The sequence below is a fragment of the Chenopodium album genome, chromosome 11 (genome assembly GCF_948465745.1).
Source record: "Chenopodium album chromosome 11, dcCheAlbu1.1, whole genome shotgun sequence".
NCBI classification, from domain to species: domain Eukaryota; kingdom Viridiplantae; phylum Streptophyta; class Magnoliopsida; order Caryophyllales; family Amaranthaceae; genus Chenopodium; species Chenopodium album.
Genome location: NC_137844.1, coordinates 3,400,820 through 3,425,430, shown reverse-complemented (window position 1 = coordinate 3,425,430; position 24,611 = coordinate 3,400,820). Strand labels below are relative to the sequence as shown.

Sequence of the window (24,611 nt, the reverse complement as noted above, 5' to 3'; positions counted from 1 at the left end):
ATAAGAAAACGCTGTACAAAATATTGATGCAAAGCTCTTTCCTCTTACTCCTCACTTCTCTGTTTTTCTCTCCTCTATTTTCCCTTTCCTTTTACTTTCAGATTTCTATTTCTCTATAATTTTTCCTACAATAATCAAATAAACACAGGAAATCTCTTTTTAAAATCATGTTTTCCATTGAATATAGTTATCTTTGAAAAATGATTTCCATGAAAAATGCTTAAAATCAAAACAAACGAAGCCTTAGATTATTTTGATTATAAACAATTCTGTATCTAAAATTCTGAATGTAACTTATTATCTAAACTACTATCTACATATAATTAAAAAGTACTGTAGCAATTAGTGATATGCTAAGTAAAATTGCTACTACTAAAGTGGCAAAACCAAAAACTAACAAGTATTTATGAGAAAATACAAGTTTCTCTTAGTGATAAACAAGCATTTTTGTAAATAAATTAACAACTTTTTCATTAATATGGGTTCTACAGTTGATGGTGATTGGATGAAATTGTTGATATATTTACAAAATTACCATGTGATAGGCAAAATTGATTATTACTAAGATTAATCGGGGCAAACTCTTTTTTTTTTTATTTACTGAATTACTGTATGATACAGAGTAGTAAATTTACCTAGTAAAATCGGTACCTTGATTAGAAATAATAATTTTACAAACTTATAACAGTGCAATTAAAGATTGTCATAATTTGAAGGCCCACATCTTGAAATAGCCCAAGTGATTAGAGTTTCACTCCCGAAGATCATGGCATCGATTCTTACGCCCATCCTTGTGGCTCTCTCAGCGAATAAACCCCAAAAAAACAAAGCCAGGACTCAAAATCGCTCATTTCTCTCCCCTCCACCAGTAAATCACTTAAACCCTAACTCAAAAATCAGAAAAATTGAAAACAAGATTAGGGGGCATAATCAAACTTTCCCAGAAATTGAACCCAATCATTCGCGAGTTAATTAATCGTTTTCGAATTTATTTTTGGTTGATTTTTACATTAGTAAGCTCTCTCAATCAAACTTTCGAATTTGGGGGTTTAATTCTACTATTCTAGTTGTTGGTTTAATTTTTCATGTGAAATTTGCGCTTATATTTTATTGAATTGTACTCCGTATTTGGTACATGTGCAGAAGCAATAAGTTTGTGTAATTGCGGTTTTCTTCAATTGAGCTCACATGAAAATGTACATTTTCTCACTCTTAATTAGTCATTCATTTATTCTAAATCTTAAATTTGGTTTATTTATATGCGTATAAAGTGTGAAATCGTTGCAAATAATTTGAATCGGATGTAGTAATTATAATTAGTACTTGGTATGAAAATTGTTGCAGCTTAAAGATCAATGCTGGCATTCTTACTAATTTCGAAGTACTCGATTTATTACATACGAGAGGGGCTGCCAAGGATCCTACCCGGGCCATGGCTTTGTTAAAATCGTCTGAATTCAAGGTTGATACTTTAAATTTGTTCGTTTCCTTTTTTTGTTAAGCTGAATGCCGTGTTTTCGATTTCATGATATGTAGACAATTATACCTACAGTTGATGTTTGTTTTTACAATTTGTGATTAGGTTTATGATTATTTGGTTGAGAGTGCTGCTTGTGATCAGACTAGAGAAAGTATCAATGATCTTATAGAGAAATTTAAAGAGTTTCAGCTACCTAAAGCTGAGCTGATCAACATCATTAACAATCGCCCCTCTTCTGCAGTGGAATTGGCTCCGGTACTATTCTTTTGACTATCTTTTCTCAATTTTGTCTTTAAATCTTCTACATTATATGGTTATAATTGTTTTTGCATAATTCTTCCATGTCCTTTGCTAGGCTAGTACTCTGTAAATGAGTGTTTGCAATTGGTAAATGTTGGTGATTTTTAGTTGATGTTATTTACCTGATAAGGTTGCATGCGCTCAGAACTGTTTTTATATTGCCATGGCCTCTTTATGTTAGGTTTTATTTTATGCAACCTTGATATCAATAGGTCGTGTATTTTGCAGTAAATGTTACATAATCTAATAAATGATTAGATTTAGGATAGAATCATTAGCAAGTATTAGCTGTAGGATAAGCATTCCCTAAATTTCACTTTCTAAGATATTGAAAAGTAAGCTCCTAGATGCGAGTTCTTAGTCATCTAATGATAGACCTCAAACAAAATGATGTTTTGTATTCTTATAATTTACTGTTAAATATTCACGTACACTGCAAACCCTGACTCGTTCCCATTCAGATGAACTGCTGATGAATTAAAGGAGGAAGACTTATAATTGGCACTAAAGGAAGATATTTATATTCCACTGAATGTGCCCAGAGCAGTAATTTCTATTTACGAATTTAACTTGGAGAAATTACTGAATGTGCCCAGAACAGTAATTCTCTTTTCAAATGAACTGTTAATGAATGAGGAAAGACTAATTTATGAGGTTGTAGCATTTGTATGTCCTTTGATGATTATGCTTCAAAGTTCAAAGTGCCTTAGTGGCCTGGTCCAGATTTTCTTCAGAGTCTATGATTTATGCTTCACAGAGACCCCTTCAGTTGTAATATTCACGACATAAAGAAATACAGCTATTTCTCAATTCAAATTTTTGACACATCTTTTTTTCTGCTGGGATAAACACCTCATTGAATCAAATTTAAATATTTTGATTTCTCTTTCTCCCAGCTTTTCTTTTCTTTCTTTTCCTTATCTGTATTGAAAATGAACCTAGTGGTAGCTGTATTGGTCCAACTCTAGCTCTATGCAATGAGAAACAAGCTTTGTTTGATCCTCCCAGATCACCAACTGTCTTCCATGAATGTGGATGTGTAAAGTTTAGTTCAGTTGTGGAGCCTATAGGTTCTTTGAGGCTCCATATGAGCTTGATTTCAGCTTTTCATGATTTATCACGGCGAGGATGAATTGTATGAAGACTGATTTCTTATGATTTCTTTCATTCCTCGACTTTCCTTCCCACTGAGCTTATTCAACAACCTCTCATCTTCATCCTAGAATCCTGCACCTCACAATAGATAATGATCTTGGACTTGAGCTCATGAAGATTATTCATAGCACCCTTCAATCCAACACTAAGCAAATCTATGGCTCATGTTAATTCAAAAATCCTTAAGTATCTGGCTTGGTTTTGAGTTTGGAAAGAAACCAAGGAGGAAGATTTAGAAAGATAATGTAGAACTTGGAAACCAATCTGCATGCCATCGTTTTCCAAGTACAAAAAAGATGACTGGATTGTAGTTCATTCACAAATGCAAGTTAATAAAGATGGTTTACTGTTGAGGGGACCTCCTGGTTACTATGTTATTATCTCATTAACTTACACATTAATCATAGCAAGCCTCTGCTCTAGCTGCAATTTTTTTTTTGGTAGAAAAATGGTGGGCAATTTAGTTGTGACGCCAGTTACAGGTTTACTAGTTGGTTAAGTCTACGCTTATGGCCTAGGATACATAGGTGGGGTGGGGGAGGAGAAAACCTTGCATATATGTTTCTGGTTAGATCTGAGATTAAGGTGATGTTGAAGACCACCTACTCCTTCCACCAGATTAGCCCTTGCTAGCTGTGCTGGCGGCAAGACATTAGACAGTGAGAGCTTATGAACAAAACAAGCTCTCCAAATAGAATGAAAATTTCATTTCCTTATTGAAGAGGTAGATTCTGACTTTGCTGAGCAAGATCATTATCAAGTAACTGGAATAGAATCATTAGAATGGTTTCTTAATATCCCTTTTGTTGATTAATGATCAAGTTTGTGATGTTTAATGCATATGCCTCTAGTTTGTAGTATTTCGTATTATTTAACTGCTATGGCTTCACCTTGAAAGTCTCTTTTCAAAATTTCTTCTTTTTTCTGTTGTCCTTTTGATCCAGGCAGTGCTTGTGTTGTTTCTTTGATGCATTTCTGAGTTGCATTCTTATCATAAGTTTCCCTCTCTCTTTATTTACAGATCATTGAGGCATTGGAACAGCGTAATTGGAATGATGATACGTTGGATGAGATGGCAGAGCTGATAGTTCAAGTGCTGCCACCTCGTCCGGACCAGAAAAATATGGATGAGGAGGGAACTGCTGAGGATAATGGTGCACAAGCGACTGATGAGAATAATATTGCACAAGCGACTGGTGAGAATAATACTGCACAGGTGGCTGCCGAGGATAATAAACAGGTGTCTGGTGGTGATAACGGAGAAGAAGAGATGGACGACAGCTGACCTTTCCTAGATGCTTAGATGAATTTGTGCAGATTTTTTTGGATTGTTAGTTAACCACTTTCTAGGTTAAGATTGGATCAAAATGCATATATAATGAATACTTTTCTTGACACTAGTCTTTAAGCCAGTTTATTGTGTCATTAGGTAAGTGCCAATGTGTTTTCTTGTTAGCCCTTTGGTTACAAACTTAACAGTCCCTTATGTCCTTGTCATCCACTGTAGTTTCAATGAAGGTATTAATGCCATCGGCTATGTTCATACAGTCATACCCACAAGGTTGCACGATACAAGTTATAGATTTTATCGAGTAAAGGGAATAGAATGGCATCAAAACATCCCTTTCTGAGGTCCTTCAGAAGCATTTTTAGTTTTTATGCAGTACAACTTTTGATAGCAACAAAATCTGCAGTATAAATTTTAGATGATGCCTATCCTGTTTCTTTGTTGCATTTCCGAGTTCCATTCTGTCATTATTATCCTAGAAGGATATTTCCCCTTTTGCTTTATAGATGCATTGGAACAGTGCAATTGGGATGATGATACGTTCAATGAGATTGTGAGGAGCTGCCGAGCTAATGGTTCGGGTGCTGCCACAACCAGCATTATGACAAGGGAGCTGCCAAGGAATCAAGATTCAGGGATGTTTCTGCACTAGTGGGCAAGTTGATTTTTCTACAAGTCTATAATGCCTAGATGGCTAGGTCTTCAACACTATTATCAGCATGGCACATTTATCTCAAAATTCAATCTTTAACACTAAATAATACTCAAATCTAACAATGAAAATGCTGAGAGTAAAAAAATGTGAACTCAAACGGCCTACTTTCAGCCTAACAAGTCTAATACTTGTATTTATGCTATTCTCTTTGCAAAAAGTATTCACTGGTTAAATGGCATATAGTTTTACAGCTTCAAATAGCCTTACTTTTACAACGCCACAGGCTTTGTTCCTCGGTCAAAAACTGAAAATCTAAGCTACACAATTTCGAACATCTTTCTAACCATCCCTAGCCCATGCTATTTACATCACAGAAGAAATGACCAAGCTTCTTTCGAGCAACATACGAGTAGATCAGGGAAAATTAACTTTGCCAAAACTTCCATTACAAGGACAACACAGCATCGTAGTATCTCACCAGTTGGTTAGAATTTGGTAGGATTTTGGTGAATGATACCTGAGGAAGTGAGAAGAAACCACCACAAAACTGTGAGCAGCATTCAACAATAAAAAAAGACTGGATAAAAGAGGAGAGAAATAAAGAGGAAAGGAAAGAAAGAGAAAAATCAGAGTTTTCTGAGAATATTACAGAAGTAGCTAGATCTAAAAAGATGTGTGCTTATTGAACTGTTCTTGCCTGCATCCCGAGTACCAATTTTCAGTAATACGCAAGTAGATGGTGATAGACCCTGTAGAGCCGTACCATCCTTATCCAAATCCGTATATTTTGTGAAATTCACAAATTTCTAAGGAACAAAGATTTGTAGAAACAAATTAGGTGGTATCACTCCAATCATCAAATGTCTGCTTCATCCATTGTCTCAAACAATGCTTTGATAAATGTTCTGGTAAATCAACCTGAAAAACCACCAGATCAATAACATTATCATGCCTGATATAAATAAAAATATCAGAAATCAATAGACCAACAAAAAAGAATATAAATCATACCAAGCTCCAAGAAGCTGAATAGCCATCAGTAGAGAGCAACCAGCTTCTAGAACTAGACTGGATACTGAATTTATCATTTGAATCGTCAAGGTCAACCAAATCATCATCACTTAATTTATCACAATATCGGTTCCTTCTCCTTTTCTTTCTTTTCTTTTGCCTCCTTTTATGTTTAGCAATAGTTGTTGATTCATCACCAAAGTCCAGTTCATTCTCGTCTGAATTTCCATCATGTTCCATGCCATATATACCAGATTTGCGAAAGCCAATGTTATTACTGACAAACAGTGCTTTCCAGGATTCAGAAGTATGACCTTCCTTAGACAACCTGTAAAGAAGGCTCCATGAAAGAAGGCCAAGCCATTTCATCAATTCTATAGTCTTTGAGTTTAATTGTCCCTTGGAAATCAGGGCCAAACTCTTGGCTTCACTTGTATTTGTACAGATCTCTAAAGCTAGATCACTAATTCTAGCCATCTCCTCAGTCCCTTCATTTTGTACCAACCGTAGAAGTAGCCTCCCTTTATTAAACAATGCATTCAACAGAAATAACTGGTCGATAGATACTTGGTCACCACACTTACATATCACAATCTCTAGCCAATAAGACGTGTTATCAAAATTCAGTGGTCTCTTTCTTCTAGTAAGAAGATCGTGAAGCATCAGAAATAATGAAGACAGGTCCCGCTCATCAAGAATGATTAGAAGATGTTTACAAAGATAAGAAAAAGATCCATCCATAAAAAACTGGCCAACAACTTCCCAAACTTCTTTCAGATTATCTTCATACATTAAATCGAGGAAGTAATCTATAAAGAACTTAGTATCAACTGATAATATTTCACCATCTTTTAAAGAGTCTGAAAATTCCTCTGATGACCAGAACTCAGGTACATTTTCTATAAAATTCTCCACTGTGTGTTGAACATCCAAATCAAGAAAATAGTGAGGTTTTGTTGCAACAACTGCTGGTGACTGACCATGTTTTCCTTTCCATTCAAGCTCTTCCCAACATATGTCCCTGTTCACAAAGGCAAACTGTGCCAGTGACTTTGCACCCTTACCATGTCCTGAATCACCCACCAAAGAAAAAGTTGAAAACCATTGCAAGATTCGTTTTGGATTTCCTGCATTGATCAAATATCATGCCACAATCAGAGAATTTTGTAGAATTAAACAAAAGACTTCCAGAAACAGCTCACTTTGCCTCATTTATAAAATAAAAATAAAAATAGAAGTATAGCATTGATAATAGCAATAAATTGCGGCATGAAAACTATGGAAACCGGATGAAGGAGCTATAATAAGTAGGTAACTACTAGTCTACTACACAGTAACAGTAAAATCATATCACATAGAAATTACTGATCTAAAAACAAGTACTTTAAGCAATAGCATAAAGTACAAGCAACAAAACTAGCTTACCTTCAAAGAACTTTTCAAGCCTGTGACATTTCTTAGCCAAAATTATCCCAGCTTTCTGTGGTCTCCTCTCAAAGAGCATTTGAAAGACTTGAGAAGCAATATCCCACTTACGAGGCTTGGATTTCAACAACCTCATAAATAGGTCACGCTGTTCAGGTGGGGTGATTGAACTTATGTTAGAAATAGCCTCACAAAGCCACAATCTAGCCTCTGATCGGCCTTCAGAGGTAATAAGTCCCCATAAGATCTTTTCCAACTCGTTGTAGAGGGGCATTCTTAGGTCAGCGTTATCAGAATTCTTGTCGTCACCCCAAATAGGTTTCGATAAAAAGAGTTCAATCATCATGCACAATAAAGCTGCCTAAAATTTTGATATGAATTACCTCTTTTATCATCTGCAACAAGAATGCAACAATGACTCATATGTTGTTCCCAGACGTATTAGGTAATTAGCTTGATTATGGAATAAACTAAATTTTAAAGTTAATTTTCTTCCAACTATTACCAGTGGGAAGTTTCTTGACAGAAATAATATACTGAAACATCATACTCAGATTTGAGTGTCACTTTAAAAGCTTCTAAATTCTTCCTTCAAATATTAAAACGGGTCAATAAAATCAATTGGTCCGCTCTTCCGAGGAAATGCGTTAAACTATCATGGTAAAAAGATAATTCATTCCATACGCAATTAATAGTCGCATATACTAGTTTAGGTTGTTTGGAAATTTGTTGCATTTTCCAAAACCGTGACAGTCTAAATTTGAAAGTTCCCAGAAGCCCGAACTTAAATCAACAATGGAGAACAGTGTATATTAACCTAACTGTTAGATACTAAGTATAATTTCTTGCATACCAAAAGATTCAAATCCAAAAATCGAATAAAAAAGAGTTGAACAAAATCACACAAATACAAAAAATTTCGTATTACAGAAGATGAATATGAAGACAGTATAATCATGAGTATAAGTAGAATCCCATATCTATCAAGAATTCAAACAAAAACTCAAAAATAAATTAGAAATTTGATTTGAGCTATGCAAGCCATTGTAAAAATTAACCAAAAATAATTTCGAAAGAAATACCAAGATAAAGATTAATACCTAGCGAGTAATTGATTACGATTTCTGGAAGAGTTTGAATTTGCCCTAGATCATTTCTTCTCACTTTGGTCTTCAATTTCTAAACTTTGGGATAATAGTGGGAAAACAAGAAGGATGCTCTTTCGCTCTTTCTTGTTCTTCTCTGGCTTTTTGGGAGGGAGCCTCCATTCATCAACAACTTTTATTAATACACGGATCCCATAAATATTACTTATTTACGAAAATTTCATGCTATGCTGATTGTGATTTTTTGTTGATTTATTTACGAAAATGTCATTAGATAAACAAAATCATCAAGATAAACTTGTATTTTCTCGGAGGGAGCCTCCATTCATCTTCACGATAAACAAAATTTGTCTATTATCAAGATAAACTTGTATTTTCTCTTTGGCTTGAAAGGAGCCTCCATTCATCTTCATGATAAACAAAATTTGTCTTTCATCAAGATAAACTTGTATTTTCTCTTTGGCTTGGAAGGAGCCTCCATTCATCTTCATGGTAAACAAAATTTGTTTATCTAATGACATTTTCGTAAATATATCAACAAATCATCCCAATCAGCATGACATTTTTGTAAATAAGTGAACAACTTTTATTAATACGCGCATCTCACACCTCTTTTTTTTTTTTTTTTTGGTTTTGGTGAATTAATTATTTCTGAGGACCAGGTGTAATCAAATTTCGTCGGCAAGTCCTAAACTCCTAATCTCGAAATAGCATACCCAAACTTGTAAAAATGTGTCGGGTATGTCAGACCAAAACAATTTTTTCTTTCAGGTCGAATTCAAATTTTAAACCAAAAATATGTTTTTAAGCTTACCTAAATATCTAAATATGCACTTATTTGCTTTGTTAGACTGAGCAAGCGGAATGAGCCATTGATGATCACCTCTAGGGCCAGTCGCCAGGTTTGCCAAATGACCCAAATCGTAAACTAAATTGCCAATTGAGTGGTAGAATTTGTTATATACACAATACACTTGGGTGTACCGTATACTCGGCATTCATTTGTTGATTGAATGAGCAAATAACCCCGAATGTACAATACACACGACACGGGTATACATCATAGGCTCTCATTGAGTGAAGGGGTCAACAATTTTTATTTTTTTTTTCGAACTTTTTTAGTTTCGTTAATTATCAATGTATTAAGATTTAATGTGTAAAGGTAATCTATGTCAATGTCCATAGTAAATTAGTGATATTGGGATATGTTAAACACTTGACCACATTTTTATCCATTACAAATTGATTACGTCCATCACCATTTTTCAAAAGGTATAAAGTAAAGTGAAGGAAAGTTTAAATAATGGACTTTCATTACCGTGTACATTGACATTTTTACAGGACTAGGACACCAACCCAATAAGGACTGAATATCTTGCAACAGGTAGTAGGCCAGTAGCAGGATTTTGTAAACATCAGATGTTAATCTAGCCTGCGTTTATAAACTTCTGGCCATTCAATTTTGAAGCTTGTGTATTAGTTCATGAGCATAATCATTTACTCCGTAATAGCTAATTTAGCGTAAACAGACAAAGGAAAATAGAAGGCTTAGAACTATAGTTGTAGCAGCTTAAAATTGATCCAGCTACAGTTGAACGTTTGGCATATCAAAACCATACATCAAAACACAATTGTAAGAAAAATATTTCACAACCTGTAAAAGCAAGTAACTAACAAAATTGAATTTCTTCAAGGTGTAACAAAATCTAGATGTCTATAACCAAGTTGTCCTCACTCGTCATCTGAATCCTCATCATCATCAGCTCCAGCTGCCGAGTTCAAAGCATTCAACCTCTGTATCAAACTAGCCTTCCTCTGCTCGTAAGTCAATTTCTTCAGGTTGTACCTGTTCAAGACAACAAAATTTTAAAAAAATTAGCACCAGTAGAACAACGCAGTTTTCTGAATCCTACTAAGGTTTAAGAACTAAAAGCGTTCAAGTCCTCACCTCTTGTGTGCTTTAGGAGCCTCCTTCTGAGACTTCTTTGCTGTAGGGTCAGCCCTAATAGCAGAATGAACCTTCTTGTACAATGCCTCAAGACCATCGGCGTCAATTCCTGTCTTGACATATTGACTGAAGTGTGTCTGGTACTTCTCAGGCTCATCTTCCATCAATGTCTGTAAAAAGATATGGTGCAAAAGTCAGCAGCTTGGATAAGACAAATTTGAAGCACTCACTCACTCAGGATAGCTACTTCTCAATTCTCATGCATTTCATATATAGAGATATAGTAATAATAAATCAACCATTTAGAAATTGGCAACTGTATTAAAATTTAAATTTATTATACCACATTGTTTCGAGTTTTCAACACTCCCCCCGAGAGGAAAGCCATGCTGAGCATTTCAGTAATCAAACTTGAAAACTTTTATTAATTTTTTTTTTTCCATTTTGTGTACAATTAGTCATAAAAGGACAAGAGTTGGAACAAAGCAACAAAAGTTTAGAGGAATCATGAAGAACATTAATAAGTGGTCCATGGTATAACAAACAAGCTACAAACTGTAGACTTACCTTCATGTAGCCAGCAACGTGCCCACCATAGATATATTTGCGGTGAACATCAGCATCAAGTTGCTTGCCATCCTTGCTGAACCCAGCAAATCGCTTGTCACTGTGAGGAATATCAATTCCTCCATCCAGAGCTCCCTGGCAACAAGACCAAACTAAAGATGAGAAAAATTGAAGAGCATACTTCTAAATCACTTTAAACAACTTGAACAAATTTATTTTTAATAAAGTATAACTGTTTCTGTTAATGGATTTAATTTGGGCATCATAAACAAATTTGACACAATCATTCAATACATAACAATAAGAAAGTCTTATGCGAAATCGTTGTCTGGAAAATATATGAATTACTCAGTGTGCAAAGAGAGCTAAAAACAAACACAATACCTTAAGTGCCCCAAAAACACGGTTTCCAGTAGTAGTTCGAATAAGACCAACATCAAGGAGAGCACGGAAAGGTCTCCTAGTCTCTGCTGGTTCAACAGAGAAGTCTTCCCCGGTTGCCTGCAAAGAAAGGCCATCATTGGAATCAGATATTATGTTTATAAAACACATAAATAAAGTTGTTGCTGATGTCCCAAATATATGATATAAAAATAACATATTCTGAATAAGTGTTTCAGAATAAGAAGTTTTCCAAACTTTTCTGCAACTTAACATACTGATGAAAGCATTCATGGATCAGAACAAAAATCCAAAAGCCCAGCCTATTCTCATAAATAAATGAACTATACCTCAACATTTCCTTCATACTCATGATCCATTTCAAGCATCTTCAAGACCCTTCGAGCCAAAAGAAGGCCAGTGCAGTATGCTAAAGTCATGAAAGGTAAGGTTAAAAACTTATCCTACTTATTTGATAACAATAATAAACAATGAATGAATAAATAAATGAATAAGCTAACCTGCAGCATAGTTTGTGAGACCAACTTTGAGTCCATACTGAGGAAGCTCATGCGCATACGCCGAAGCAAGAACTGAGTCACCAGTGATGCTAGCGGAAATGATTTGTGCAATTATGTCTTTGTTTGTCTAATAATAGAATTAAGGATCTTCAAATATACTAACAAGTAACAATACAGTAGAACTAAACATGCACCCAAAAAAAAAATCACTGTAAAGTAAAAAATCGACGGTCAGGCCTTTGAGCAAAGTTGATAATTAATGACTAATTTCATCCTAAGATCAAGTCAAACATTTAGCTCCTAGCATTTCACCAATCAAGAATCATACTCTGCGAATACCAAATTACCATTTATATATGGATCTTATTGAAAGCCCCACTCCTTTGATTTTGATTAACCAAGGATCTTCCACAAAAAAAAAGTTGAGCCAAGATTGGAGGATCGTAATCCAATAAATCACAAATTAATTAAACATCGACGGATAATCATGTTCATGGCCAACATAATAAATCAATAAAGGCAACTAATGTTTGAGCCCATGACTCGTTGAGAGTGCAAGCAACATTAGAAGGCATATTAGATAGAAGCACATTAGCAACAAGCTGAATCAACCAAACTAGATTTAAAACTCGAAAGATAAGGATACAAATCGCACAACGAAACGATACTTGGGAGTATTGTACTTGTTCTTGTCCTGATTAATCAGACGATTCCTGGCCCTATAATCAGTCTTACCCTCTGCAAAACACACAGAAGATGGAACACAGCTCAAAAACCCGAAGAACAACCGACAAAACAAAATGCTCGAAACAATCATCAAACAAACAACGTACCACGCCTTCTCTTGAATTTAACTTGAAATCGCTTAAAGTAAGCTCTTGTCTTTTGAGCTTTCACAAACGCCTGTACAAATCAGTTACTATCAGCCCAACTTATTTCATTGCAAAACCATCTAATTTCCCTATTAGATCATCAATTACATTGTAAAACCCAGCAAATTTAGCTCAAAAATTATCAACCAGTTGCAATCATGAGGCAATTCCATTGTGCATCTCTTCACTATATATCGTTAATAACAATTATTACACGTTGATCAAATTCAATGGCCAGATTTCCCAAAAAACAAAAATGCGCATCAATCAAACATAAGAAATGCAGGGTCTTTTTTTTAAAAAAAAAAAAAAAATGGGTTCATGAATTTACACAATTTAAGACCCAAAAAAAAAATGAAAACTTAGAAAATACATATTCTATGCTCCACTAACAATAACAAAACTATATAAAAAGAAATAAATTATTCTTCATAGAAATTGAGAAGGGAATGCTCAAAAATTCAATTCAGAAGTAATTAAGCAGCATAAAGTTTTAATCTTCATATTCTAAAAAAGCAATTTATAAGTGATTAAACAGCATTAACAGATTAATAGTTGAAAGTAGCATTAACATGAAAAAACTAATCCAGAAAAATAAAATTGACATGGAATGTAGATGGTAGAAGAGAGGAAGAAGAGGGTTTACCATGGTAGAGCGCTGGAAAAATGAGACAGACGAAAGAGAGAGAAAGGAAGTGAAGCAGAAAACGGAGGTGCTGATATACCTACCCACTTTAAACCCTAAACTTCATTTTTATTTGGGCCTAAACCCAATCCATTCAGTTTGTAAGCCCACCTTGAAATTTAGTGGATCGATGGGCTGTTTTATATTAGGGCCATTGCATGTCAACGAAAGATTAATACCTTTGCCAAAAAAAAAAAAAAAAAAAAAAAAAAAGAGGGAAAAAGGAAAATTTATACCAGTATAATAATTTATTCGTTTACCCTTCAAAAAGAAAAAAAAATTATTCGTTTTTTTAGTTGACACATTTATGTAATTATGTTTGTCAATATATGATTTCTACTTTCCTGGTAGTAATCCATTACACTAGAGAGGTAAGAATTTCTTAAACAAAGTGCACTCCTTCATAAGAAAAAATAACTTCAGATCTGATTAAAAAAAATATAAGTTATGACCTACTTTATTGTTTTAGATGTGATTTTTTTTATTATCACTATATTTTTTTATTGCGTGATTAAAAATTTATAGAAATTACATTTTAATAAAATACACATTATTGTAAATTTAACAAGACCAAATTGATATATATTTTTTTATAAAAATATATAGATGAATTTTTTTTTTTAAATATATAGATATATTTTTTTTAAAAAATATAATCATATACGAAGTATATATTATCTCAGTTTGGTCAAATTAGATTAGATTGATCGAATAAATTCACGTCAGATCAAATAAGCGAAAACATTGTGAACTAACACAAGTCCTTCCGGCGCATTTTGTCCTCACTCATACGCACCCCGGGAAAACTTCCCAGGAGGTCACCCATCCCAAGATTACTCCCAACCAAGCACGCTTAACTATGGAGTATTCTTAGCATATGAGCTCCCTAAAAGGAAAATGCATCTTGTTAATATGAGTAGTATATCAAACTCCTTTAAAGCAATCATGAGGGGTATTACATACACCCCCACTTGAGAACGGCAACGCCCTCGTTGCGCCTGGAAAGCTAGGGACTCCAGTATTACGCCTAACGGCAACTGGGTAGCCAAAGTGTTACATCCAGTCTGGCCATGGCCATATGGCCCCAGAATTCTCCCCCGTTAAGCGACTGACATAGGATTAATTATCCACGGTCAGCACGTGGTCGCAGGGTTGCTCTGATACCATTTGTAACACCCCGACCCCAAACAGATTAGGGAGGGGCCTATTGTCACGAAATGCGCATCGAGGGCCAACGCACCCTAGGAAAACTTCCCAGGAGGTCACCCATCCCAAGACTACTCCAGCCAAGCACGCTTAACTATGGAGTATTCTTAGCATATGAGCTCCCTAAAAGGAAAATGCATCTTGTTAATATGAGTAGTATATCAAACTCCTTTAAAGCAATCATGAGGGGTATTACATAAACTGTACTGAAATTAAGATGAAGTGAACAAGCATAAATTTCAGTTTAGTTTAGTTCAGCTCCTAATTTCTTTCTCTCATAAAATATTCATTTCAACTCCGTTCAGATCAGTTCAGTTTACTTTTATTCAGCCAATCACTCCACTTCAGTTCAACTCAATTCACTCGATAAATGTGAACAAGCGCTTAGTCAAAAACTTTTTATATTGGATCACATAATCCTTCCCTCCTCTAGTCCGGTTGTAGCAAAAGGCAAATAAACGCCCTCCTTACATTCTGATTTCTTTCTTCTTCACCAGCAGGCTGCAGTACAGGCTTTAGGCTTACATCCTCTCCCTGACTCACGACATTTTATCTGGTATTTCCTAATCACTGCTTTATAAGATGTAATCTTTTCAATTTTCAATTTTATCATGCTGATTTTAAGTTCTCAAATGCTTCAATTTCAGTTTTCTTGCACATTTTAATATTGACTTTAAAGAATTTGTGAGTCATTTTGATGGGGTTGTTCTGAAGTTGCATTTTGAGCGATTTTTGTTGTAAGATAATTCCCTAATAATTTCTTGATTTTCAGCTTTTAATTTATTTTGGGAACTCTCAATTTGATCATCTGTGTTCAATTTTGTGTCAAATTCTACGAAAAATGCTTAATTTAATTGTGATTTTTGAACTGAAATTTGATAAATAAAATAGTCTTTTCTCTTACTAGAGCTGATATTGGCCTTATTCTGATTGATTTTTATCCGAATTGTATGATTAATTGTAGGTTATTGTGACTTTTGTGAGATGCAACCTTTCTGATTTAATTGATTGGTTGCAACATTTTTTGGGTTCAATTGATTTTGTTTGAAGTTAAGTGTAATGGAGGATTCTGAGAGTTATAGTTTGACATTGAATATGGATCTCCCTGATGATTGTGTTAATGTAATTGATGATTCTCAAAGTGATAATTCCACTACTATAATGGATCTCCCTGATGATTGCCTTGTTTTCATCTTCAAACGGCTTAGTGACGAACGTGACCGAGAAGTGTTTGGACTAACCTGCACTAGGTGGCTAGACATTCAGAATCGAAATCGAAAGTCCTTACAGTTTGATTGCTCACTTACCTACACTAGGCAGCTCTCAAAAAAACCGCATAAGATTGATAAACATGACCTTCATAGGGCATTGTCTCGTTTCCAATACCTACGTTCACTATCATTATCAGGGTGTACTGAGCTACCAGATTCTGGTCTTAAGCTTTTACAAAGCTTTGGTTCGAGTTTACGAGCCCTTCATTTGGATTGTTGTTTTGAGATCACAGATAATGGTCTTTCATTCGTAGCAAGTGGGTGCCCTTTGTTGATATATATTAGTCTATATCGTTGCAATATCACTGATGTGGGTTTGAAAAACTTGGCCAAGTCTTGTTTGTGTTTGGAAGATGTTAATCTTATGTATTGTTTGGGAATTACCGATCATGGCATCAATGGTCTTGTTCAGAATTGTGCACACCTTTATGGCATCAGAATCAGCAACTGTAGGGGCATAAAGGGTGTCGGATTTCATGGGTGCTCCCAAACATTGGCTTATTTGGAAGCTGAATCTTGTAAGCTTGAGCCAGAAGGAATAGCAAGTATGGTGAGCGGGGGTGGTCTCGAGTATCTAAACATCTCAAATCTTAGCTGGTCGATTCGTGGAGATGGATTATCAGCAATTGGGGGAGGGTTTGCAAAAATGCTTCGGGTTTTGAATATGAGATTATGTAGGATGATGAGGGATGAGGGTGTTGCACTGATTGCAAAGGGCTGTCCATCACTGGTGGAGTGGAATTTAGCATTGTGCCATGAGATTAGAGTTGCTGGGTGGGAGTCAATTGCCTTGAATTGTCACAATTTGGAAAGACTGCATGTAAATCGATGTCGAAATCTATGTGATCGTGGATTGGAGGCTTTGAAGAATGGTTGCAAGAAACTCACAGTTTTGTACATGAACGGGTGTCCTCAAATTAGTACACTTGCAATTGAATTGTTTAGGCTGTCAAGAGGTGATTCTATCAAAGAAGAAGAAATATTAACAATTGGTCCAAAATGGCAATTTTGGTGGCACCAAAGAATTTACATGGAGTAATTTTGGTAACTGTAGGTAATCATGGCTTCGAACTTTGAAGAATTTGTATCAATTTTGGCTATTGTTTTACACTTAAATGATACGTATACACATACAGAGTTACAGACATACTTCATACATAAATTTTTCCTTGATTTGATTATTTTGAGGTCATGTCAATTACTAACATACAATTGGGACAATATCTCTTACAGTCTCACTACATCTCTATATTTCTTTATTACAAGTTCACATTTGGCCATGCAACAAGCGTGCACATTGTGTAAATGTCAACTAGCTTGATTAGCGAAGTCATGTGTTAACCAAGTATCAAATCTCGTCCCTAACACCCCCCTTATGGATCCTTTACACCCCAACATAATAGGAATGTGAATTGTAATATAGACTTGAAACTGATCTGCAAATGCTTAAAGATTGTCTTGCTTTACCCTGAATAATTATTTTTCAAACAAAAATGAAAACAGAGTAAGCCAAATCGTACACAAAATAATAACATAATTATATTGATACTATACTGATTGAAACAAATTGAACTGTCAGACCAAATTCTGGTCAAAATGCATGTGAAAGTATAATCTTCAATAAGGGAAACTGGGGGCTGAGCATCATCAACAGACAAAAGGTTGAGCTCGAGTAAACACGAAATTCCCTCCACCTCCAACTGCACGACCCAAGAGCATGTTGTTATCCAAGTAGGAAAGGTAATATAATCCCCCAACTGATCGCCTGAAATCCCAACAAATCAAATGTCAAAGCAAAGTTTCAATTGAGAAGAAAAAACCCTAATTTCTGAACACATCCATACATACTAAAAAGTACCTCTGAGGGCTTGTGCTTGTTACAGGAATCTGAGCTTTGAAGGAACGGAAAAACTGCAGAATCTGCAAACAGCCATTACCATGACATTCAGCATACATGTATGCTTTGAATGAAGCTCAGAATATTATCATAATTAATAACAGCTGGTACTTAAATGTGGAGATCAACGTTACAAATAACTAGGATAGGTGAAAATGTTGTTGGAAGGTTGACTCAAGAAATTGACAACTAATTTTGAGGGGGAAAAAAAGGTGTCACTCTAATAGACTAGCAGAGCTGGATTTTTTACACTGCAGATGGATTGTTATTTGAGAGGCGAGGTGGGATTAGGTCAAGTTAAGCGGAAAGCACTCAGAAGCTAAATATGATCAGCTATTAGATGACTGTAAGACATCAAGCATTTTAGACAGCGTAAAGCACAACTAATCAGAAACACTATTAGCAATACTCTAAATGGATAGTGAGGCTGAAAGCTGATACAAATGAAAACTGTAGTCAATCTACTGATATTGTGGTTAATGAAGGAATAATTGGGGATTTTACTAGAACATTCTTACCGCCAATCCAATAGAGCAGCTATTGGTTGGCTTCTTGGTTAACAAGGTTGCTGAAAAAGTTAGCAATGACTGTAATCCAAGGACCTCTGTCAGGATAGGCAAAATCATAAACATCTTTGAAGGGAGCCCAGCCACGTTTAGTTAACATGTAATCAGTTTGTCTTTTGTGACTTGGCCATCATTTGCGCACACACACACACACAATAGGCACAGCTTCTAAACTTGAGTTCTATGACCAACACATTGATACAAAACCAATAGTTATGGGTGTTAAAATTGACTACCTGTAAGCTTAAAAATGTTCTTGGTAAGAGTGCTGGAGCTATAACAGCTTGTACCTGCTCACTTATGGAAATGTCTTGAAGAGTGATCTGCCAGAAAGATATTCATTTTCAGACATCAGAATATGGAAGTTCAATAAATGCATTGACAAATACATAATTACTGTATCTGAAGAGATGAGAGGCACTAAGATACATCAGTTTACATAAAGAAGTCAACAACTAACCTCTTCAAACTGAAGGTAGATATTGCGACGTGAAACCACTGAAAACTTGGCAGAAACGAGCAAGGTCGCACCTTCATTTTCCTAGCAATCAAAGGTTGATTACTTGATTCGTTACTTAACAATGTGATGTTTGAACAAGTACAAAACGGTTATGTAACCTGCTCTCTCAAAATACAACAATAATAAGAAGATAAATGCAGTGCATAGTTTAATAAGGGATTGTAAAAGAACTTCAGCTGATATGATTCATGTTAGTCAATTACGAATTATAGCATAAGCAGTACAGAGCATAAGTATCAATATCAGCTTAAAATCCATCTTTTAGATAAAGGAAGTATATATTATAAGAGTCATTGCAGTGATTTGAGTTGTATTCAGAGGTTGGGTTCCTCAATGGAAATTCCACGATGACAGAAAACTCTAATTACAGTCCTCCCAACAATGTCCATGTATGCTAAGAATTAACTTAGCTTGGACGGAATAAATAGATGCGTGGAGATTAAGGGAAGTAGATGAAGCTTGATTGATTAATCTATGGAGGATAGTTACAAGCTTTTGAGAGGATCACTTTTCCTCAAAATGTAAAGCAGACTAAAATAAACTCTCAATAATACACTGCATGCTTTTCCATTCTCTAATTTTCCCTATACATAGTGCCTTCGTTTTTTCTTCTCAATAACTACTTATACTTCAAGCCACACTAAAAATTGAATTGTAATGCTTAGTACCTAAAGGCTCTTCCCTTATATTGATGCTTAACAAGAAAATCCAAAAGTGCATAGTACAGCTGCAATGAACAAATGTCAATGATGTAAACAAGAAGCAAATGAAATTCACCTCTAGTAGGTTCTGAATGCTCCACTTGATTATATTACGGACAACACCACCATCAGATTGATTACGGCATTCAAATTTCTGGTAAATCTGACCTACCTATCATCACACCAACAGACAACCACCACTGAAAAACAAGAATATGTAAGACACAAATGTTAATTGTATAAAATAATTTCCATAAGGGGTTTTAATTTTTTGAAATAGTCTTGCGAGATAACGGACACGATGCCTTCACAATGACAAGCATTAAAAAAAGGCTTCAAAGGTTGCGTGTTGTGTCAGTACCTGTAGAATCGGAAGTCTACTAGCAGCTTCAAAAAGGACGACAACATCAGGAGCAGAAGTATACTGAAGACGCCACGTACCATCCAGTTTTGCCAAATCAATTGGCTCACCAGCATCATATTTCTCTACAGTCACCTGAATTTATATAAGAAACTGTCAAGTTAACATCATTTAACCAATTTTGCCAAGCCAATCCCTTCAATATAAACCATGTAAGGAATTGATGTTAGAAAAAGCCCAAGTAATAATGGAGATACATACTAGTGCCTCCTCAATGGAAGACCGTTGGTCAGGCGTTGTTTTGAGCCCCCTTTCCGTCTCTTGAATTGCTCTCAACAAATCATGCTTTTTATTCTCTACCTCATATGACTGAAAAGCCAAAAGGATAAAAATGAATTTTGGTCAATGTGGCCAAGATATTGAACAAAAACTATCATATACTATTGTAAAGTTGGTAAAAGTATATTCACCAAGGAAGTATCAGTAGCAGTAGCAGTAGCAGTAGCCGAGCATTGCCAGAGCGATTTGTTACGGAGATTTCTTGCAACACTTGGAATTGTTACTTGTGAAGTTCTCCCGTCGTGAACTATTTTGTAAGCTGGAGCATATGTTAAAGGTGCCATGACAAATGCCATACTGCACTGAAGGAACAAATTTTTTTCAGTCACCTATATACAGGACTGAACAACCTAAATCAACCATCGAGTACTAACCAGTTTCCACTAATTAGTTGATAAACTTAGAACAACCTCGGAGCTCTAAGGCATATAGGGACCGGCCTACATAGCCCGTGTGTCTTTTTGTAAGCAACCACATCCCACTTTCTTAAGAAATTAACTAACATTTAGGCTATTTGAATAGGGAGGAAAAACATAATCTCTTCACTTTTGCACTCCCAAACTAGAGATTGAATTTTGATCAATTATAAATTTGACTTACTATTGATTTGCATTCCCATTCTAAAATCTCTAAATCAATTTTCTAGCTATATCTACATACTATATGACTGTATATAAGTGTATTACCAGATTTTTTACGTGTCAACAAAAATGTACAGCAAACTATACAGTGAATTATTGGGCCGGTAAATAACAATTACAAATTGGCCAATATATAAAACTTTGAACAAAATTAATCAATGAGCAAATATAAACAATCTAAAGTAACCCATATAATTAATTTATGCTCATCCATCAATCCATCATTTAGATTGAGTACTTTAAATGGGATGTCTGGATTGATCTGCATAATCAAGCGCTCATAACCAATTTCCAGATTATTATGCCTTATATTTACCCAATCACAAACTTCTTTTTAATGCAAAAAAAATTGATTTTATGCAAGATAAACAAATTTGGCAATTACACTTGCACTTACAATAGATTCCTAAAATGTCAAATAATCAAAGTTTGAAATCGAACAAAACCCAACAAAAATGGAAGGACCGAAAAAATTACCTAGTTTGAAGGCTGAGTTCAGACTGTAAGTGGCCAACAAACAAGCCAACAATGCAGCAGATGAGCAATTGAGTGGATAAATAAAAGCAATGAGTCACTAGATTTTGAGCAAAGCCACAATAGTTTTTGGTTTTTATTATTTCTGTATCGGTTTGTCCAACATGCGCCCATGCGCGCGTGGCCTTGTTGAACGAGTTTTGTATCTTGTTTAATACAGAGTACGTAGTAAATGAGATTGAACACAAACATAAATAAACTCGTTTAAATAAGTTCGTGAACAACTTGTTTATTTATATTTACTAACGAGTAAAGTGTTTTTATGTTAAAGCTTTGACATAAATTGTTAATATAGTCATATAAGATGTTATTAGTCGTCTCATTGATTTGATATCAAGCTTTTACAAAAATGAAGTCATATAGTATTATCAATTAACCCTTAAGTAATACTCCATAACATCTTAAGGGTATGTGAGTTTTCCCTTTTACTTGTGAGCTTTCTCCATTAATGGTGAAGCAAGAAATATGCCATCCATTTTTGCTACTTGTAGCCAAACGGTAAGAAACTATAGGTAATTGTCGCTTTCATACAAGTGGCTAAAAGTAAAAGTACAGCTGGCAAATATATTGTTAAAATAATAAACTGTACTCATTTTATTTACCAATTTACCACCAGATTAACGAAATTAGTTGATCTTGGTGATCAACTTGGATTTATACTATTATACATTCATAGTAAAACACGAGACTACCCCAATTGATCTCTCGTACTAAACAAGTTTCCTGTATCACAGAGTAAAATCGCTACCTTAAATAGTGGCCTCAAATAGCAGTTTAAGGCAAAACTACTACCTCAGCGTCTTACCCATTTTCAGGACACGTGATAAACATTAAAGATGTAAAATTCACCATCCTAAAAATGCATTGAACATCAAATTACTATATTACCCTCATATGTATTTTAGCCAATGCGCCCAGATGCACTCTATTCAAATGGGATGTTGTTTGAAGGAAGGTTTTGACGCGCACCCCTCTGTGTGTATCTTCTCAATTGAAATCTCCATTAAAGAGTTAGCTTGCGCTTCCTCCGTTGAAGCAGCCACTGAGGTAATTTGCTTTTCTTAATCTTCATTTATCAGTTTCACAATCTAATGATGATCAATTTAATTCAATTTTGCGTTTTTCTTAGGTGGATTGATTATTGAACTATTGCTATAATTAGATTACTGAAATGCTTGAATTTTGCTACTGGTATTCATTTTTGATTTTGACTTGATAATTGAGTCAATTGTGGTTGATAATGTGTTGCAAATTCCTTGAATGTTAAGACAAACTATGAAAATGGAATTTTCTCTCTGATTATTAGCTAATTTAGGAAATCAAAGTCGTATAATTGATGGGAATTTTTGTCCTGCAAACCCTAAAAATTAAAATCCTTGATTATGTTGTTATTTGGGTTTTAGGGATTTAGGGAAGATTAAAATCTGAGAGTCATCTCTTGCAATGGAAGATCATAATGCTGCCTTAAACCCAACCTCAATGTGTGACCAATCAGTTGATCCGGCGCTTCAGAAGAAGCGTCAAGCAATGATTGATCGTCTCTCTAACCGCCACCAAGCTCGTGTCCGGAGCAAAGAGTCGGATTCGTCTCCATCATTCGAGTCCACTGATTCATTTCTTGCTCAGTTTTCTGACCTCCAGCAATCAATTGTGTCTGAGATTGACAAAATTGAACAAGCCCCTGAGTCTTTTGCCAAAGGGGACCTTGATAATGTCTCTGCTTTAATCAATGATCTTGAGAAGTTGCTTGCAGAAAATACCTACCATTTGCCTTCCTATGACGTTCGTGCCTCTCTCAAGACTATCTCTGACTTGAGAGAGTCCCTTGATAAAGTGGCTGTAAAACTGGTTCCGAAGAAGAAATTTTCTTTCAAAACCAAAGCTGCAAAGCAGAATCAAAAGGCCATTGTTGAGGAACAACCCGAAGTGGTAGCTTCTGGTGACAAATCTTGTATTGTGTTTGATACTCCAGGGTTTAAGAACAGGGAAAGAGAGGTTCTGGTGGAGAATTTGAAGGGGAAGGACATGGGGGAGTTTACATTGTCAGACCTTGATTCTTGTGAGGCGAGGATTATAGGTAGGCCAAGGGCAATATTCATCCATCGGTTAAGGAATTGCAAGGTTTATGCAGGGCCTGCTCTGGGTTCAGTACTGATAGACGATGTTGAAGAGTGTGTTTTCGTGTTGGCATCGCATCAGATAAGGATTCATAATGCTAGGAAATGTGACTTTTACTTGAGGGTTCGGAGTCATCCCATTATTGAGGATAGTAGTGAGGTGAGATTTGCTCCCTATTGTTTGCAATACGATGGAATTGAGGAAGATTTAAGGGAGTCAAGACTTGATGAGGAGACTGGGAGTTGGGCAAATGTTGATGATTTTAAGTGGTTGCGTGCTGTGCAGTCCCCTAATTGGTCCATCCTTCCGGAAGATGAACGAATTAGCTCATTTCATGTATCAATTTCCGATAGCTGATGTGCACTGTGCAGAATGGTCCTGTTGTTATTTACTTCAAGTATGTTCAATACTTGGATTTTGTAGCATTAATGTTATTTCAAACCAAAATATTGTATGGCTTTTCATAATGTTATAAAATTAGCTTAACATATTTCCAAGAATCCATGATGTCTACTTTTGGTCATCCATTAAGTTGTTTGCTTATTTGCAGCTACTTCTTTTATTCATTTATTGTTAATGCAACCTTGCTACCGATAATGAGGGCTTTATGATTTTTACTTGTTAATGAGCTTGTAAGCCTTGTAGTAGTCATTTCTAGAAGTGGTAAAATATCGTGCTTCATTTTCCTGACTTGTTTGCTCTGAATCTAGCCCACATTTCCCCCCAGTATCTGCTGATGGCATCAAGAGCTTGCTTAGGCTTTTGTCAATATGGGACTTGTTCAGGCTTAGCTGTATGTGTCATTGTCTAATTGTCATTGAGAGAGTTATAACGCCTTAAGTGGAAAATATAAAATCTTAAGAGGAATATTGATCTTGTTCCATTTCTATAGCCCCATAGAATGGAAATATTGGAGTCAAGGACGTGTAAAGTCGCGGTAAAGATTATAGGCAGATGTGTAACGGAAAGGACCATAATCTAATGATCAGAAACATATGTGAAAAGCATACAATACATTGATGAAAGAAATGAATGGTAAATTTTGATCTATGCTAAACAAACA

The 24,611-nt window shown here is 35.3% G+C and overlaps 5 protein-coding genes and 1 pseudogene across 10 annotated transcripts; 3 read left to right on the top strand and 3 right to left on the bottom strand.

The window, feature by feature from the left end:
* The first annotated feature begins 845 nt into the window (after positions 1-845).
* LOC145568253 (DNA-directed RNA polymerase III subunit rpc9-like) lies at positions 846-4,518 on the top strand. The gene is made up of 5 exons (XM_081627684.1): positions 846-1,013; positions 1,144-1,196; positions 1,345-1,462; positions 1,583-1,735; positions 3,957-4,518. The coding sequence occupies exons 2-5, from the start codon at positions 1,189-1,191 to the stop codon at positions 4,218-4,220; spliced, it is 543 nt and encodes a 180-aa protein (XP_081483810.1). The 5' UTR covers positions 846-1,013; positions 1,144-1,188; the 3' UTR covers positions 4,221-4,518.
* Positions 4,519-5,023: 505 nt separating this feature from the next.
* On the bottom strand, positions 5,024-8,576 carry LOC145568252 (uncharacterized). Of its 4 annotated transcripts, none has more exons than XR_014095797.1 (5): positions 8,415-8,576; positions 7,315-7,709; positions 5,890-7,016; positions 5,528-5,796; positions 5,024-5,395 (listed from the first exon to the last, which is right to left on the bottom strand). XR_014095797.1 is itself a non-coding variant. In XM_081627683.1 (4 exons), exons 2-4 carry the CDS (start codon positions 7,658-7,660, stop codon positions 5,713-5,715), a joined length of 1,557 nt encoding a protein of 518 aa, XP_081483809.1. In that variant the 5' UTR covers positions 7,661-7,709; positions 8,415-8,576; the 3' UTR covers positions 5,024-5,712. The 4 variants fall into 4 exon arrangements, 1 of the variants encoding a protein (XP_081483809.1); XR_014095798.1 differs by having other exon boundaries at positions 5,576-5,796; XR_014095799.1 differs by having other exon boundaries at positions 7,315-7,462.
* Positions 8,577-9,955: 1,379 nt separating this feature from the next.
* Positions 9,956-13,436, bottom strand: LOC145568251 (large ribosomal subunit protein uL18-like). Its single transcript, XM_081627682.1, has 9 exons — positions 13,356-13,436; positions 12,671-12,740; positions 12,484-12,575; positions 11,838-11,964; positions 11,667-11,746; positions 11,320-11,436; positions 10,936-11,070; positions 10,369-10,538; positions 9,956-10,266 (listed from the first exon to the last, which is right to left on the bottom strand). Exons 1-9 carry the CDS (start codon positions 13,356-13,358, stop codon positions 10,152-10,154), a joined length of 909 nt encoding a protein of 302 aa, XP_081483808.1. The 5' UTR covers positions 13,359-13,436; the 3' UTR covers positions 9,956-10,151.
* A 1,607-nt stretch (positions 13,437-15,043) lies between these two features.
* On the top strand, positions 15,044-17,082 carry LOC145567181 (F-box/LRR-repeat protein 12 pseudogene; annotated as a pseudogene). Its single transcript, XR_014095514.1, has 2 exons — positions 15,044-15,156; positions 15,565-17,082. The product of XR_014095514.1 is annotated as an F-box/LRR-repeat protein 12 pseudogene (transcript).
* Positions 17,083-17,388: 306 nt separating this feature from the next.
* On the bottom strand, positions 17,389-21,481 carry LOC145567180 (putative plastid-lipid-associated protein 10, chloroplastic). 2 transcript variants are annotated; one of them, XM_081626414.1, is made up of 9 exons: positions 21,374-21,481; positions 20,387-20,557; positions 20,178-20,285; positions 19,917-20,051; positions 19,632-19,727; positions 18,795-18,875; positions 18,571-18,657; positions 17,730-17,791; positions 17,389-17,636 (listed from the first exon to the last, which is right to left on the bottom strand). In XM_081626414.1, exons 2-9 carry the CDS (start codon positions 20,549-20,551, stop codon positions 17,519-17,521), a joined length of 852 nt encoding a protein of 283 aa, XP_081482540.1. In that variant the 5' UTR covers positions 20,552-20,557; positions 21,374-21,481; the 3' UTR covers positions 17,389-17,518. The 2 variants fall into 2 exon arrangements, with proteins under 2 accessions (XP_081482540.1, XP_081482541.1); XM_081626415.1 differs by having other exon boundaries at positions 20,387-20,552; positions 21,374-21,459.
* An 862-nt stretch (positions 21,482-22,343) lies between these two features.
* On the top strand, positions 22,344-24,048 carry LOC145568250 (tubulin-folding cofactor C-like). Its single transcript, XM_081627681.1, has 2 exons — positions 22,344-22,477; positions 22,834-24,048. The coding sequence occupies exon 2, from the start codon at positions 22,874-22,876 to the stop codon at positions 23,903-23,905; it is 1,032 nt and encodes a 343-aa protein (XP_081483807.1). The 5' UTR covers positions 22,344-22,477; positions 22,834-22,873; the 3' UTR covers positions 23,906-24,048.
* Positions 24,049-24,611: the final 563 nt, after the last annotated feature.

Excerpts from the sequence above, each read along its gene's own strand:
- LOC145567180 (XM_081626414.1), bottom strand. The coding sequence starts at position 20,551 with ATGGCATTTGTCATGGCACCTTTAACATATGCTCCAGCTTACAAAATA. Across the intron at positions 19,728-19,916 it reads GTAGACTTCCGATTCTACAG|GTAGGTCAGATTTACCAGAA; the intron begins GTACTGACACAA and ends GTGTGATGATAG. Across the intron at positions 17,792-18,570 it reads GAACATTTTTAAGCTTACAG|ATTCTGCAGTTTTTCCGTTC; the intron begins GTAGTCAATTTT and ends GGCTGTTTGCAG.
- LOC145568250 (XM_081627681.1), top strand. The coding sequence starts at position 22,874 with ATGGAAGATCATAATGCTGCCTTAAACCCAACCTCAATGTGTGACCAA.
- LOC145568252 (XM_081627683.1), bottom strand. The coding sequence starts at position 7,660 with ATGATGATTGAACTCTTTTTATCGAAACCTATTTGGGGTGACGACAAG. Across the intron at positions 7,017-7,314 it reads GCTTGAAAAGTTCTTTGAAG|GAAATCCAAAACGAATCTTG; the intron begins GTAAGCTAGTTT and ends TGATCAATGCAG. Across the intron at positions 5,797-5,889 it reads ATTCAGCTTCTTGGAGCTTG|GTTGATTTACCAGAACATTT; the intron begins GTATGATTTATA and ends GTGGTTTTTCAG.
- LOC145568251 (XM_081627682.1), bottom strand. Across the intron at positions 11,965-12,483 it reads ATCGTTTCGTTGTGCGATTT|ACAAACAAAGACATAATTGC; the intron begins GTATCCTTATCT and ends TTCTATTATTAG. Across the intron at positions 10,539-10,935 it reads ACGTTGCTGGCTACATGAAG|ACATTGATGGAAGATGAGCC; the intron begins GTAAGTCTACAG and ends ATCTTTTTACAG.
- LOC145568253 (XM_081627684.1), top strand. Across the intron at positions 1,463-1,582 it reads TAAAATCGTCTGAATTCAAG|GTTTATGATTATTTGGTTGA; the intron begins GTTGATACTTTA and ends ATTTGTGATTAG. Across the intron at positions 1,736-3,956 it reads CTGCAGTGGAATTGGCTCCG|ATCATTGAGGCATTGGAACA; the intron begins GTACTATTCTTT and ends CTTTATTTACAG.